Here is a 14645-nt window from a genome sequence, read left to right as displayed (position 1 = left end):
TATTCCATTGAGTCCTGTATACTTCAAAGTAGCAATGCTATGAATTTGATATTTTTTACATGAGGTTGACTGTAGTAACTCTCAATAAAATTAAGTAAAGATGATGTCATTTCCTGGCCTTTGTGATTTTTTTTTCTAAACTTCCTCTACTGTTGCCCCTGGGTGACACATTGTATGAACACAAAGACTTGCGCTTCACAAAGCAAAGTGGAGGCCAATGAAACAGGACGCTAGCATGGTCATCCATCAACGCCACAAAAGTCCACTTAATTCTGTCTGATGCAACAGGATAGCATTTCATTTTCATCAGATTATAACTCTACCTAAAGTATGCATTTCCTCTGGTTTCTGAGCTTGCTGTTCAGCTCTGGAGTATCAGAGAACTTGACCAAGATAGCAGTGGAGTTTGGACAAAATGTGACTCTATATTGTTCTCATACTGAAGAGATTTATTGGTTCATACAACGCCAGTCTGAGCCTCCTGTGAACATAATACGCTCGTTTGGGAAGACTAGTACATCTGTGTACAACCAGCAACACAAGGAATTCAGAGAGAAATACTCACAACAGACATTTGGTACGCTAGTTATACGCAATGTGACCAGAACTGAGCTTGGATCATACTATTGTGCCATACGAGAGAACCATATTAAATTCAGCAATGGGACCATGCTCATGATAACAGGTAAGTGTCCATGAACATGTATATGTTTAGAGCACTGGCTTTTGAAGGAAAAGATACATTTGTTAAAGAGTTATGGAAGGTTTCCATTTTCCATTTTAATGACCATGTTTGCATCAGTTTAATGCCACAGCTGGTAGTGAGCAGCTGCTACTGTATGTGCTGCTAAGCCTTGATATTGGTTCAGTTTATATGGATCAGAATTTAAACTGGACCTGCATCAAACCTGCACTGTAAAAAAAAATCAATTGTCTGATTTTAAAAGTTAACCTATTTCACTGTTTCCCTAATTCACTCTAACGTAAACTTGACAGTGATTCAAGTTGAATCATCAAATGTTTCCAAATTAAAATATCTATTATTATTCAATACAAGACAAAAAAATACCTTAAGTGTAGTTTCAGTATTCTTGAAATACAATAATTAAATTTTGCCAACCCGATTGATGTAATTTCTTTAATAATAATGATGGAAAAAGCAAATCCAAACCATACTGCATTGCAATACGATATATTATATTTCATGAAGGTTCAAGTTGGAAGCATTCAGTGACTCAACTTGAATATTTGAGTTTGTCACTGTCAAGTTGAAAACAAAATCATTTACTGTTTTTCTGTCTATAGAGGAGCGTCACTCTCCAGACAATTTCACGAGGATAGATCCTCAGCAACCTCAGCAATGTCCACAGGACTCTCTAAAATCATGGATGTGTTTTACTGTTGTTGTATCGTGTCTTCTCAACTGTATCTTCATCGCTCTACTGTCAGGTGAGTACCGTTTAATATAAACAAATGACACAGAGTGGCAAGATGCATGAACATCTGTAAAAGCTACTTTTTCTTCTGTACAAAAATAAATTAATCAGTGTTGGCGGTCAAGAGATGTTCGACTCAGAAGAAGAAGAGCACAAGTGTGGAGCCGCCTCAGGACTCTGACTCTCTTCACGTATGTTCTTATTAATCCTTATACATTATGTATGTACCTCAAGCCCTGCAGACATCTCTACACCTCCATTTAGGAAATACTATGGATGCAATTACAATATTCTGTGGTCATTACACGAGGACAGATACATTATTTTTTATTTTGTTTTCTGTAGTATTCTGCTATAGTGCTGCCCTCACGGCCAAGAGCATCTCAACCCAGAAACATCATCAGCAATTCCGCATCTCAGCCCAGTAACATCAACAGCACTTACTCTGAACTCCAGATTCAGCCTCCGGTCAGACTGGCACCTGGCAAAAATTAAATATGTTAAACACAATGTTACAGATGATATCACATTATATCACATAGGGCCCTATGAAACCCATTCATTTATTTTCCTAATTCTGTTTAATTTAAGATGTTTCAAATGTTTCTTTCTTTCTTTCTTTCTTTCTATTAAAAAAGGAAAAAAAAGCAGTCTTCACCTTTAGAAACTCAACGACAGACACAATGCAGCTTTTTAAATTTAAACTGATAATATTCAACAAAGCCAAACATTCAACAAATCTCTGCGCAAAAACAATAGTTAAGGACGTATCCTTATGCAGGATTATTATGTAATAGATTGCAAGTTTAGATCCCAATAAAAGGGCACTTTGTAACATTTTCCACAACTTAAAAGTATTACTTTTTTGTAGATTCATGTTTCATTTTAATAATATATTATTAATAGAGCATTTCGCCAACTACACTTCTCCATTTAAGTGTGGCTACATGATGGCAAGGCGCTCTCTCGTCAGTGAGAATCTGTTGCAGCACTTTTTGAATGGTCAAGAGCCACAGCAGGTGGGTCTGTGTCTGCTTGAGGCTGCTGATATTCGTGTCTGAGCTGTACTGCTAGCAATGTTTCAATGAAAAGACAGCTTCTGAACGCATTGCAACAGCCCCGTCAGCAGTCAAGCAGTTGAGTTTTTTTGCCACCGTTGTCCGGATCCACATGCTTATTTTCTTTGTCACGCACCTATCAAGAGCTATCAAACATGAATATTATTATGATTACTACGCAACGTGCTCAACAATGTATTTTGGCCATGGTTTAGGCACCTTCTTACACGCATTTTGTTTGAACATAAACTGAAATAAAAGAGAAGCAAGATTTGTGATTCCGTCGGCCTTTTCCACATGGTGGAAATCCTAGGGCCCTAAATCAGATCTCTATCAATGTAGGTTAAAGAAGTCTGTTGTAATCCATAACGTTTTGCCGACTGTAAAAACATCAATTGATTATAAGCTGTCGTTTTTACAACGAATAAAGTATGTCATTGTCTAAGAGTGTATTGGTCATACATGACATGTCTTAAAGTAAACAGAGTTTTTCAATAGACCGTAAAAAGTGAACATATTTGTCAATTCAGTGTCTTCTCTGTAAGACAGGATTAGAATGATGATTTGTGCAGTCAATTTATGATTTGTTTAAGTTAATTACACCAGTATGTAGGATAGATTACACAATTCATAATATTACAATTAATTGAGTGAATGTACATGTAATGACGAAGTGTGTATAGTTAGGTGTAAACACGATTTATCAACAGGAATTCAACCCTAACAGACACCAAGTGCTGCAACACAGTCCAAGGTGTGCACATTAGTGTGCAGTCATGAGCATAGCCCACAGAACATTGTTTAACTGAAGGCATGCGTGTATGGACTGAGCAGATAAGACTCCCAATCTGCTGTCACTCAAACCTACTTCAGGTTTTCTTCCAGTTGTGGCTTTTTATTAAGTTCAGTGGAGCTGATTACTGACTTCAGTTGACTTTGCTAACTGACATTTACATTGAAAATGTAGTGAATTTTTTAATCCTCTCTATATATTTTTTAAATTACTCTCAATGAAATTTGTTATTTCCTAATGAGTGAGGTGATGACCATCCATGTAATTTTGGCCAAAATGGAGATATTTTCTGTGAATATCTCGAGAATCATAGGATGAACAAATAATTCTTGTATGTTCGTATCCAGGGGCCATGTCAACACATCCCATATCCACCTAGTTAGAATTATAATCACATGTTTGGGGGGCCATATCAGCATATCAACACACACACACACACACACACACACACACACACACACACACACACATACATAAACACACTCACACACGCACACACACGAATGCACATATACAAACACACTCACATGCACGCACACATAAACACACTTACGCGGAGAGCAGGCACACACACACAAAAACACACACACACACACACACACACACACACACATATAAACAGACACACACCTTTGCCCCCCCACACACACACACAGAAGTATACACAACAACAAACACACACTATGTACACATTAATTTATATACTGTACACAAAAATAGGGGATCCTATACTACTGTAATAAAATACCGTATGCGCAACACCAAATGTTTTGAGGAAAAAAAACACTATTTTTGGTTTCAATATTACTTGCTTTTTTACTATGTATTTCATCCTCTCTCTGAAGATGACTTTCACTCTTGTATGTAATACATCAGCTTATAAAGCCTATGACAGACAAAAGAGCTTTAGGTTTTGAGCTATGAGTTGAGCTATTTGAGTTGATGTCATTTGCTGGAAAATGTGTACAAACAGTTATATATACAGTATACTGCACTTTAGGCCTACAGTACATAACACTATCCATTGTAACAGCTTCATGAAGAGCAATTGTCTTATGCGATCATTCCCCCTCCCCCACACTCGTCTAACCAGTTCTTCACCTATGCGCATTGAGGACGACTGCCTCCGTGTCACTGAGCCTGACACTAATTATGTAAATGTGAAAATGTGTGTGAATGCTGATGTGTGTGAATAACTTCCACAAAGGTGACTAATGTTAACTACCACTAAATTAAATTTGGCAGTGTTTGTTGACAGTGTACTTTTTAAATATCCAAACGCAGGAAATAATGTCATATGCTCTGGCTGCAGAGCAGATGCAACACCTCTCCAGCCACTAGGCATCCGGAAGAGAGATGAAGGGGACAAATGTGTGACCACGTGGCTGGGGACATTATTGTCTACCTTCTCTTCAGTTACTTCAGTTACAGGACACTTTTCAGAAGTTACACACACGGTCATTGTAGTATTTAGACGACAGTGAAGAAATTTGCAAGAAAAGAACTTTGAATTTACATCCAATTTGCTTATTTACATTCTGAATACAGCTCTGCATCCATGTCCCCATAGCTCACAAGAACTTCACTCAACACACAACCAACTGCATCAAACACATACATAATGGTATAACATGCTCACACTATTAAGTGCTCACGAGTAATCCAGTTTTGAAATCATCAGCTGGCTCTTTTGTGTGTCTGTCCTGAGGCAAAAGTATAGGTGTTCTATAAAATGTGTCATCTTGTTTGTTTTTCAGGGAGGTTTTTTGTATTTGCCAGTGTTAGCTAACAACTGATTCCTTGTATTGCACACCTTATGCAAAATGTTACATTACTTTCATCTCTGTATATATTATGTCAGTGAGTGCACACTGATAAAAGTTTCTCTCTCACGTTGCAGCCTGTTGGCAAGTGGAAGTGTGTAGGTGTAGTGGAATAAAGCTATCGGTTCTGGAAAGAGTGGTGGCTTCACAACTACACACCTTTCTTAACCACCACAATCTGTATGAGCCCTTGCAATCTGGCTTCCGCTCATGTCACAGCACAGAGACTGCCCTCCTTCACATAGTTAACAACCTCCTCCTGTCTGCTGACTCTGGAACCCTTTACGTTCTCATCCTCCTTGACCTCAGTGCTGCTTTTGATACTATGAAATACACTTACCTCTTTTCCACCAGGGCCGTGCCGGTGCCGGTGCTGGTGCTGACGTTGAGCTAGTTCTGGTAAAGCACCGGCACGCATTGTTCGGTCGAAACACGCAGAACCAGTTTGAAATTGGGCACCGGCACGGCACCGCTGCGGTGGAAACGAGGTTATAGTTCTCATTTCCTGTCTGTCTGCTATTGGTGTTTCTGGCACAGTCCTAAATTGGTCTCAGTCAAACCTAACCAACAAAAAGCAGTTTGTCACACTTGGTCCACATCAGTCCCCCATGTCCCCTGTCACTTCTGGTGTCCTCCAGGGTTCTGTACTTGGGCCCCTGCTCTTTCTCATATACATCCTCCCTCTTCGCTAGATCATTTGCAGCCACGGCCTTAACTTCCACTGCTATGCAGATGACCTCCAACTCTATCCTACCACCCCCTCTACCTCAGCCCCCCGCCACATGCCCTCACTGACTGCCTTTCTGATCTAACATTATGAATGCAAACAATTTTCTCAAACTCAACGCAGACCAAACTGAAATTCTGCTGACTTACCCTAAAAGCATGCTATCAAAATCTCAGTCTCACACTCAACATTGATGGTTCACCTGTTCACTCTACACCCGTTGTCAAAAACCTTGGCATACACCTTGACTCCACCCTTAGCTTGGATCCTCATATCAAAACACTCACTAAAACTGCCTTCTTTCACCTTCATAACACTGCACACCTCCACCCCTTCCTCTCTGTTAATGATGCACAGACACACACACACACTGGTTCACTCCTTCATTATGTCCCGACTAGATTACTGTAACTCACTTTTCCTTTGGTCTCCCCGCTAATTTGTAACTAGTAAATGGGCTCAGTGCACTAAAGTCACTTAGTAGGCCTACTGCCGTTTGACTTCCGGTGGAGCGTTAACTATATTGAAACGGCATCTTCTGTTTCATTCTGCTCCTTAAATATTCACTAAGACACGGAATATCTTGTTTTCCCAATAATAAAAATTTCAACGTGCTCAAATCCTTCTTTATCGTAACGTGTTGATTCGCTAGGTGCAACACTCAACTGGGTCCGAATAGACACGAATTACCCTAGCAACAGCTGCAGGTTCGAACACACCGGAAATCTAACGGCAGTACTAAAAACGTTTGTGCACATAGCCTATTACAACATTGTGAAAGATCGTAAGTCCAATGACTACAAACACATCAGTCACGTTAGTGACATTAGCCCACCGGCACCAGCAACAGGTCTTATATGAGCTATTCCCCCCTTGCCGGTGAAAATACCACGAGTCAGAGGATTAAACACTCCAAATAAGTTGTATTCGTCCGTAGACTGTTAAGTGACATAGTTGGCAGCAAGATGTAACCGCTAACTAGCATAACAGCTAGCTAACTAGCGAGCCTCTCGTTTCATTAAGTTGGTGACGTACATCGTTTGAGACGAGAGATGTAGTCCACTGGGCGGATTCGCACAAAACTAACATAACTTTTAAAGTCTATTGAATAACAGTACTTTATTGACGTGAGAAATTATCCTTTAAATTCACACACATCATATTTGAAATGCACAGTACAATTTGAACGGGACCAACAAATAGTTATCTCACTAAAAAAGTGAAGATTCTTTGCTCCCAGTGAAATTTAACAAGTCCACCGTTTCAACCACTCAGGTATTCATCAGATAGGCCTACACCATTGCCTACAATACATCCTTGTGCATTCCATTACATCTATTTATTTGATAGTTGAAGGGAAACTATGCAGTTTGGGAAATTGCTTTGTTTTTTTCTCGATTTTCGCTTGGAAAGCCCTAATGGGCAGCTGGTGGAATCTGGAATTGGTGAGGGGACCACTGCACTGTCTAGACCTCTGTAGACCATATTCATGGTGAGTGCGAATAATATCACTGAAATTGTGCATCAGTGATGAAACCCTTCTCAAACCTGTGCCAGTCTGATGTTGTAGACCCAGCAGACTCTCAGACTGAAACTGTCATAGTCCAGAATAGTTTATTGATACCCCAAGGGGAAATTCAAGATTCAATTAACAAAACAATACAATCGGCAGGCATCTGCCACACGAAAATCAGTTGTTGTGCTTGTTTCGTGCCGTGCTTGTTTGTTGATTGGAACTAAAAAAGATGAAAACACCAATCCGCTTTATGCTAAACAGACTTGTGGCTTTCAACTGAAATACCACAAGCCTATATAGCATGTGGCAGCTTTTGTATCTTTTTTTTCAGTTCCAACCAACAAACAAGTGCCACACAGCAAGCGCTAGACTTCACCCACAGGTCTCACTGTTCTCAGTCTTTGCATCCATACATGCAAGACCCATTTTCAAACCTTATGTGTGTTGATGTGAATAGTAGTCAACTTGCACCACACTGGCTTAGTTGTAAGTAAATGTTTAAGTCTACTCATAAATTATTGCTAAAAAGGACTTACTTACAGGCTGTCTGCAGTGAATGACCTTTGAAGTTGTGCAAGCAATCCATTCAAGTTAAAGTACAAATACAACACCTAATTACTTTTCATGTTCCCTAGTCTTATTGTTTAAGTTGGGGAGAAAATGAGAATCCATTTTCTTTCATTCTTCCCAAACACACATCAACATGTGCAATTACATGGAAATGTCCAGTCATTGCTTCAAAACGTTTATGCAGGAATGATCTGATGTCACATGACAAATAAGCCCAAATCAGACAAGAGTAAACAAAACAAAACAATAAATGCAATCAGCAAGCATCTGTCACATTTGTGCAAACATACGTTTGCAAAAATTACATTAAACACTCTTTAAGTAACGTACATCAAGTTTCAACAACATTCTATATGGCTGCAATATCTTGATACTTTTCATTACTTTACACCAATTGCTCTGTTGCTAGTTTGGAGTTTAATGCGGTTTCAAACTGGAGTTGGAGTTTAAACCGTGTTAAACTCCAACTAGCGACAGAGCAATTGCCCCATCATGACCGCCGCTCAGCGAAGCAGCGTTTTGATCTGTCGCTAAATACACACACACACACACACACACACACACACACGCAAAGTAGACAGGCAGGCATATGCACACATGCACCTGCATGGACACACATAAACATGTACGCACACGCATGCACAAAGACACCCACATGCATGCACACACACACCCACACACATGTACCCCCCCCTCCCACACACACACTCACAAGTGAGCATACACACGCACAGACACATAAAACACACACACACAAATGCAGGCAAGCACACACACACACACACACACACACACACCATTACCCCCACCACACACAATCACAAGCGAAAACTCATACACAGAGAAGTACACATACACAAAAGCAAGTACACTCATGCGCACACTCATTTACATACATAAAAGCAAGTACACTCATGCGCACACTCATTTACATACATAAAAGCAAGTGCACTCATGCGCACACTCATTTACATAAAAGTTGCAATGGGGGATGGAGTAGGAGATGGGAACAACAACATGATTCATTTTTGCGGAGAGAATCTAGTTAAAATATATTTCAGATTGGGAGGGAATCCCACTATACACAAGAGGGGAGAAGAGTCCTGAATAATGTGGGGAGAACGACAGGAGAAAACTAAACAAACATCAGCACAGGAAGTAGAATGAGGACATGTAGGTATGGGAACAGAGTGCTCAGTCCATGCGGATCTTCTGATTGGTCATCCTGTAGATGATGCTGTCGTAGCCGGGGTCCATGTTCCACAGGTTGTACGAGATGGCGATGACCGCCAGGGCCAGTAGGATCATAAGCCAGAGCACGATGTTGAAGATCACGGCGTACTCCAAGCTGTATTTGTAGGCCAGATTGTAGGGACTTCCTGGGTTGCTCTGTAGATGCACATCAAACACACACTGTGAGACACGAGATCTGGTGAGGAAACCACAATGAATAAACAACGTTTGCATGATCTACTCACAATCTGCTTTGACTCGAGAATGGAGCGAGACTTTCTGGTGAGAGGCGCTTCGAAGGTCTTGACTGTGACCACCTCAGCCACCGCATTGTTGCTGTAGACGCCATAGATGCTGTCAACAAACTGCAACAAAGACAACAGGTGTAGGTAAATACCAAAGTGAACCATATAAGGCAAAAAAAATAAACTTCCGGTAAATGCTCATCCACCGTCTTTTCTGAGATCGCTGTGCACTCAAGGTCACAGAGGTCATTTGGGACAACAACAACGGCTATGAGAATAGAAGAATAGAATATATACTTTTTTGATCCCGTGAGGGATTTAACCGAATTAGTGAACACACAGCACACAGTGAACACACAGTGAGGTGAATCACACAACCCAGAGCAGTGAGCTGCCTGCCCAACCAGCGGCGCTCGGGGAGCAGTGAGGGGTTAGGTGCCTTGCTCAAGGGCACTTCAGCCGTGGTGGACTGGTCGGGGATCGAACCGGCAACCCTCCGGTTACAAGCCCGATGCGCTAACCAGTACACCAGGGTTGTCCCTCTATTACAATAGTATAGGATTTGCCTACATGGACTAAATGGAAATAAACCAAAACACAGACAACATCTAACTTCAGAGAAATGAGACTCAGACTGGGGGTTCAGAGTGGCAGAACTAGAAATGAGATATTCAAGACGTTAGAGAAATGAGGCTCAGACTGTCAGCTCAGATCGTCAGCTTAGAGTGTCAGTTCTTGGTGGACGTGGGAAATGAAGTTCAGAGTTCCTGGTGGATGTGGGGAGATGATGTTCAGAGTGTCAGTTCTTGGTGGACGAGGGAAAATGCAAGATGTTAGACGAGAAATGAGGTTCAGGGTCATACACCCGGCACAAAGCCCAACACAAGACTTATTCTGCTCTTACACCCAATAAAGTCATGATTTTCTTACAATGTGCTCCACTTTTATTATTACCTCCGCCAAGGAGGTTACGTTTTCATCTGGGTTTGTTTGTCTGTTTGTTTGTTTGTTTGTTAGCAAGATAACACAAAAAGTTATGGATGGGATGGGAGTAATCCGGATCACCGTCTGGATCCAGGAGGTGCTTGGTGGAGGTCTGCGCTCTTGGAGGGCTTTTCTAGTTAAACCTTGCATCCACGGATGTGGCAATTACAGTTTTTTACGATTGTTTACACACTAAAATGGACATTTTCACACAATTTGCAAAATTTTACTCACCCTTTTTGCAAAACATTACACACGGTGATTTGTAAAACGCCCTGGATTGCCAATGACCACACTAATGAAGAAATTGAATAATCACATCCACCAGGTGTGTAAGCACACATGAGCAAAATTGAAAATGGAGCACTCAGGTGCATGTGCTATACAGTCTTGTTGCTTTTACAGTAGTTGTTCTTCAGAGTCAAAATACATGTCTCATGCGAATGCAAGCAGATCAAATGTGCTGACTGTCAAAATTCAAAGAACCGAAGTTGCTCTGCTTATTATTATATTATGCTCCAAAACACACCAAAGACTGAAACAGAAAAACAACTCTTTTGAACAGTGGCAGTCTCTGATCACAAAATCCTGCCTTTGAATTGGTGAATGTGGACACCTTAAACTTCGTGTCTCTGACCATGTTTCAGATCGGGAAAATAGCGCCCCTAGATCTTAGTGGACGGTGGAGGCACTGCCCTTCCACCGGCTGAAGCTGCCACATTCTATTTGTGGGCAAACAAAAACAGTTATAAACAAAGTATTAAGAAATGCTGCTAATTATATGCTGTTTAACGCATATGGTGCTGCTAATTATATGCTGTTTAACGCATATGGTGCTGCTAATTATATATGCTGTTTAACGCATATGGTGCTGCTAATTATATGCTGTTTAACGCATATGGTGCTGCTAATTATATGCTGTTTATTATATGCTGTTTAACGCATATGGTGCTGCTAATTATATATGCTGTTTAACGCATATGGTGCTGCTAATTATATGCTGTTTAACGCATATGGTGCTGCTAATTATATGCTGTTTAACGCATATGGTGCTGCTAATTATATATGCTGTTTAACGCATATGGTGCTGCTAATTATGCTGTTTAACGCATATGGTGCTGCTAATTATATGCTGTTTAACGCATATGGTGCTGCTAATTATGCTGTTTAACGCATATGGTGCTGCTAATTATATATGCTGTTTAACGCATATGGTGCTGCTAATTATATGCTGTTTAACGCATATGGTGCTGCTAATTATGCTGTTTAACGCATATGGTGCTGCTAATTATATGCTGTTTAACGCATATGGTGCTGCTAATTATATATGCTGTTTAACGCATATGGTGCTGCTAATTATATGCTGTTTAACGCATATGGTGCTGCTAATTATGCTGTTTAACGCATATGGTGCTGCTAATTATATATGCTGTTTAACGCATATGGTGCTGCTAATTATATGCTGTTTAACGCATATGGTGCTGCTAATTATATATGCTGTTTAACGCATATGGTGCTGCTAATTATGCTGTTTAACGCATATGGTGCTGCTAATTATGCTGTTTAACGCATATGGTGCTGCTAATTATATGCTGTTTAACGCATATGGTGCTGCTAATTATGCTGTTTAACGCATATGGTGCTGCTAATTATATGCTGTTTAACGCATACGGTGCTGCTAATTATGCTGTTTAACGCATACGGTGCTGCTAATTATATGCTGTTTAACGCATACGGTGCTGCTAATTATGCTGTTTAACGCATACGGTGCTGCTAATTATATGCTGTTTAACGCATACGGTGCTGCTAATTATATATGCTGTTTAACGCATACGGTGCTGCTAATTATATATGCTGTTTAACGCATACGGTGCTGCTAATTATATATGCTGTTTAACGCATATGGTGCATATTGTCACTTTACGGTCGCTGCAGTCAGTTCTCATGAAGCCCTTTCAGCAGCCCTGGCAAGATATAAGGCAATCCATAAACTCTTATATCCATAAACTCTTATATCCATAAACTCTTATAAGATATCCATAAACTCTTATAAGATATCCATAAACTCTTATATATCCATAAACTCTTATATCCATAAACTCTTATATATCCATAAACTCTTATATCCATAAACTCTTATATCCATAAACTCTTATAAGATATCCATAAACTCTTATATATCCATAAACTCTTATATCCATAAACTCTTATATATCCATAAACTCTTATATCCATAAACTCTTATATCCATAAACTCTTATATCCATAAACTCTTATAAGATATCCATAAACTCTTATATATCCATAAACTCTTATAAGATATCCATAAACTCTTATATCCATAAACTCTTATAAGATATCCATAAACTCTTATAAGATATCCATAAACTCTTATATCCATAAACTCTTATAAGATATCCATAAACTCTTATATATCCATAAACTCTTATAAGATATCCATAAACTCTTATATCCATAAACTCTTATAAGATATCCATAAACTCTTATATCCATAAACTCTTATAAGATATCCATAAACTCTTATATATCCATAAACTCTTATAAGATATCCATAAACTCTTATAAGATATCCATAAACTCTTGTAAGATATAAGGCTAATCCATAAACTCTTATAAGATATCCATAAACTCTTATAAGATATCCATAAACTCTTGTAAGATATAAGGCTAATCCATAAACTCTTATAAGATATCCATAAACTCTTATAAGATATAAGGCTAATCCATAAACTCTTCTAAGATATCCATAAACTCTTGTAAGATATAAGGCTACTCCATAAACTTTAGCCTTGTTCTTTTGTGCCACATTGATCACACAATATTAGTATTATGCATATTAAGCTGTTATAAGCAGTTATACGTTTCTTATATTAAAAAGGAGATATCAACATGACATGCCACCTGGAACCTGCCAGCCTTTCTCTCTCTCTGTATCCCCCCCCCCCCTCTCTCTCTCTCTCTCTCTCTCTGTATCTCTCTCTCAAGATGTGTTCCCAATTAATTGAAATAACATTCAAATGATCTGCTGCTTGATTGCCCTTATAACACTTTGAAATTGGGATTTTTTCAGGTTTTTTGTATAACTAAACTAACTAACTGACTAACTATGTCACTAAAATGAACAGCTGAAGTATCTATTCTATATGTCATTTCCTGACCCTTTCTAAACTTCCTCTGCCGTTGTCTCCCCCTGGTGGCACACTGTGTGAACAACACAAAGCAGAGCACACAAGCGTGAGCTTCACAGAGCAGAGTGGAGGGCAATGGAGCAGGACGTGAGGAGCAGTGGTGACCCGTCACACTCAGTCTAATACAACACATTAGCAGCTCATTTTCAGCAGGTCAAAACTATAACTTATGCATTTCCTCTGGTTTCTGAGCTTGCTGTTCAGCTGTGGAGTATCAGAGAACTTGACCAAGATAGCAGTGAAGTTTGGACAAAATGTGACTCTATATTGTTCTCATACTGAAGAGATTTATTGGTTCATACAACGCCAGTCTGAGCCTCCTGTGAACATATTGCGCTCATTTCGGAAGACTAGTAAAACTCTGTACAACCAGCAACACAAGGAATTCAGAGAGAAATACTCACAACAGACATTTGGTACGCTAGTTATACACAATGTGACCAGGACTGAGCTTGGATCATACTATTGTGCCATACGAGAGAACCATATTACATTCAGCAATGGCACCATGCTCATGATAACAGGTAAGTGTCCATGAACATGTATATGTTTAGAGCACTGGCTTTTGAAGGAAGAAAAACATTTTTGAAAGAGTTATGGATTTTAATGACCATGTTTGCATCAGTTTAATGCCACAGCTGGTAGTGAGCAGCTGCTACTGTATGTGCTGCTAAGCCTTGATATTGGTTCAGTTTATACATGTATCTGAATTTAAACTGGACCTGCATCAAACCTGCACTGTAAAAAAAAACAAACAAAAAAACCCCATCTGATTTTAAAAGTTAAGCTATTTCACTGTTTCACTAATTCACCCTAATTTAAACTTGACAGCAATTCAAGTTGAATCATCAAATGTCTCAAAATAAAAATGTCTATTATTATTCAATACAAGACAAAAAATATCTGTAATAATAGTTTCAGTAGTTCTTGAAATATATACAATATATACAATAATTACGTTTTGCCAACCCAATTGACGTAATTTCTTGAATAATAATAATAATAATAATAATAATAACAATAGAAAAAGCAAATCCAAACCATACTGCAT

General features: G+C 39.3%; 2 protein-coding genes across 2 annotated transcripts; one reads left to right on the top strand and one right to left on the bottom strand.

Moving 5' to 3' along the window:
• Nucleotides 1–271: 271 nt before the first annotated feature.
• LOC134070784 (uncharacterized) lies at nucleotides 272–1975 on the top strand. Its single transcript, XM_062527225.1, has 4 exons — nucleotides 272–685; nucleotides 1306–1449; nucleotides 1548–1627; nucleotides 1782–1975. Exons 1-4 carry the CDS (start codon nucleotides 331–333, stop codon nucleotides 1929–1931), a joined length of 729 nt encoding a protein of 242 aa, XP_062383209.1. The 5' UTR covers nucleotides 272–330; the 3' UTR covers nucleotides 1932–1975.
• Nucleotides 1976–9046: 7071 nt separating this feature from the next.
• Nucleotides 9047–9566, bottom strand: LOC134071704 (renin receptor-like). The gene is made up of 2 exons (XM_062528532.1): nucleotides 9402–9566; nucleotides 9047–9312 (listed from the first exon to the last, which is right to left on the bottom strand). The coding sequence occupies exons 1-2, from the start codon at nucleotides 9564–9566 to the stop codon at nucleotides 9118–9120; spliced, it is 360 nt and encodes a 119-aa protein (XP_062384516.1). The 3' UTR covers nucleotides 9047–9117.
• Between the last annotated feature and the right edge of the window lie 5079 nt (nucleotides 9567–14645).

Source organism: Sardina pilchardus, chromosome 23 (genome assembly GCF_963854185.1).
Source record: "Sardina pilchardus chromosome 23, fSarPil1.1, whole genome shotgun sequence".
NCBI classification, from domain to species: Eukaryota; Metazoa; Chordata; class Actinopteri; order Clupeiformes; family Clupeidae; genus Sardina; species Sardina pilchardus.
Note: the sequence above shows the minus strand (reverse complement) of the source record. Positions and strands in the feature narration are given on the sequence as shown.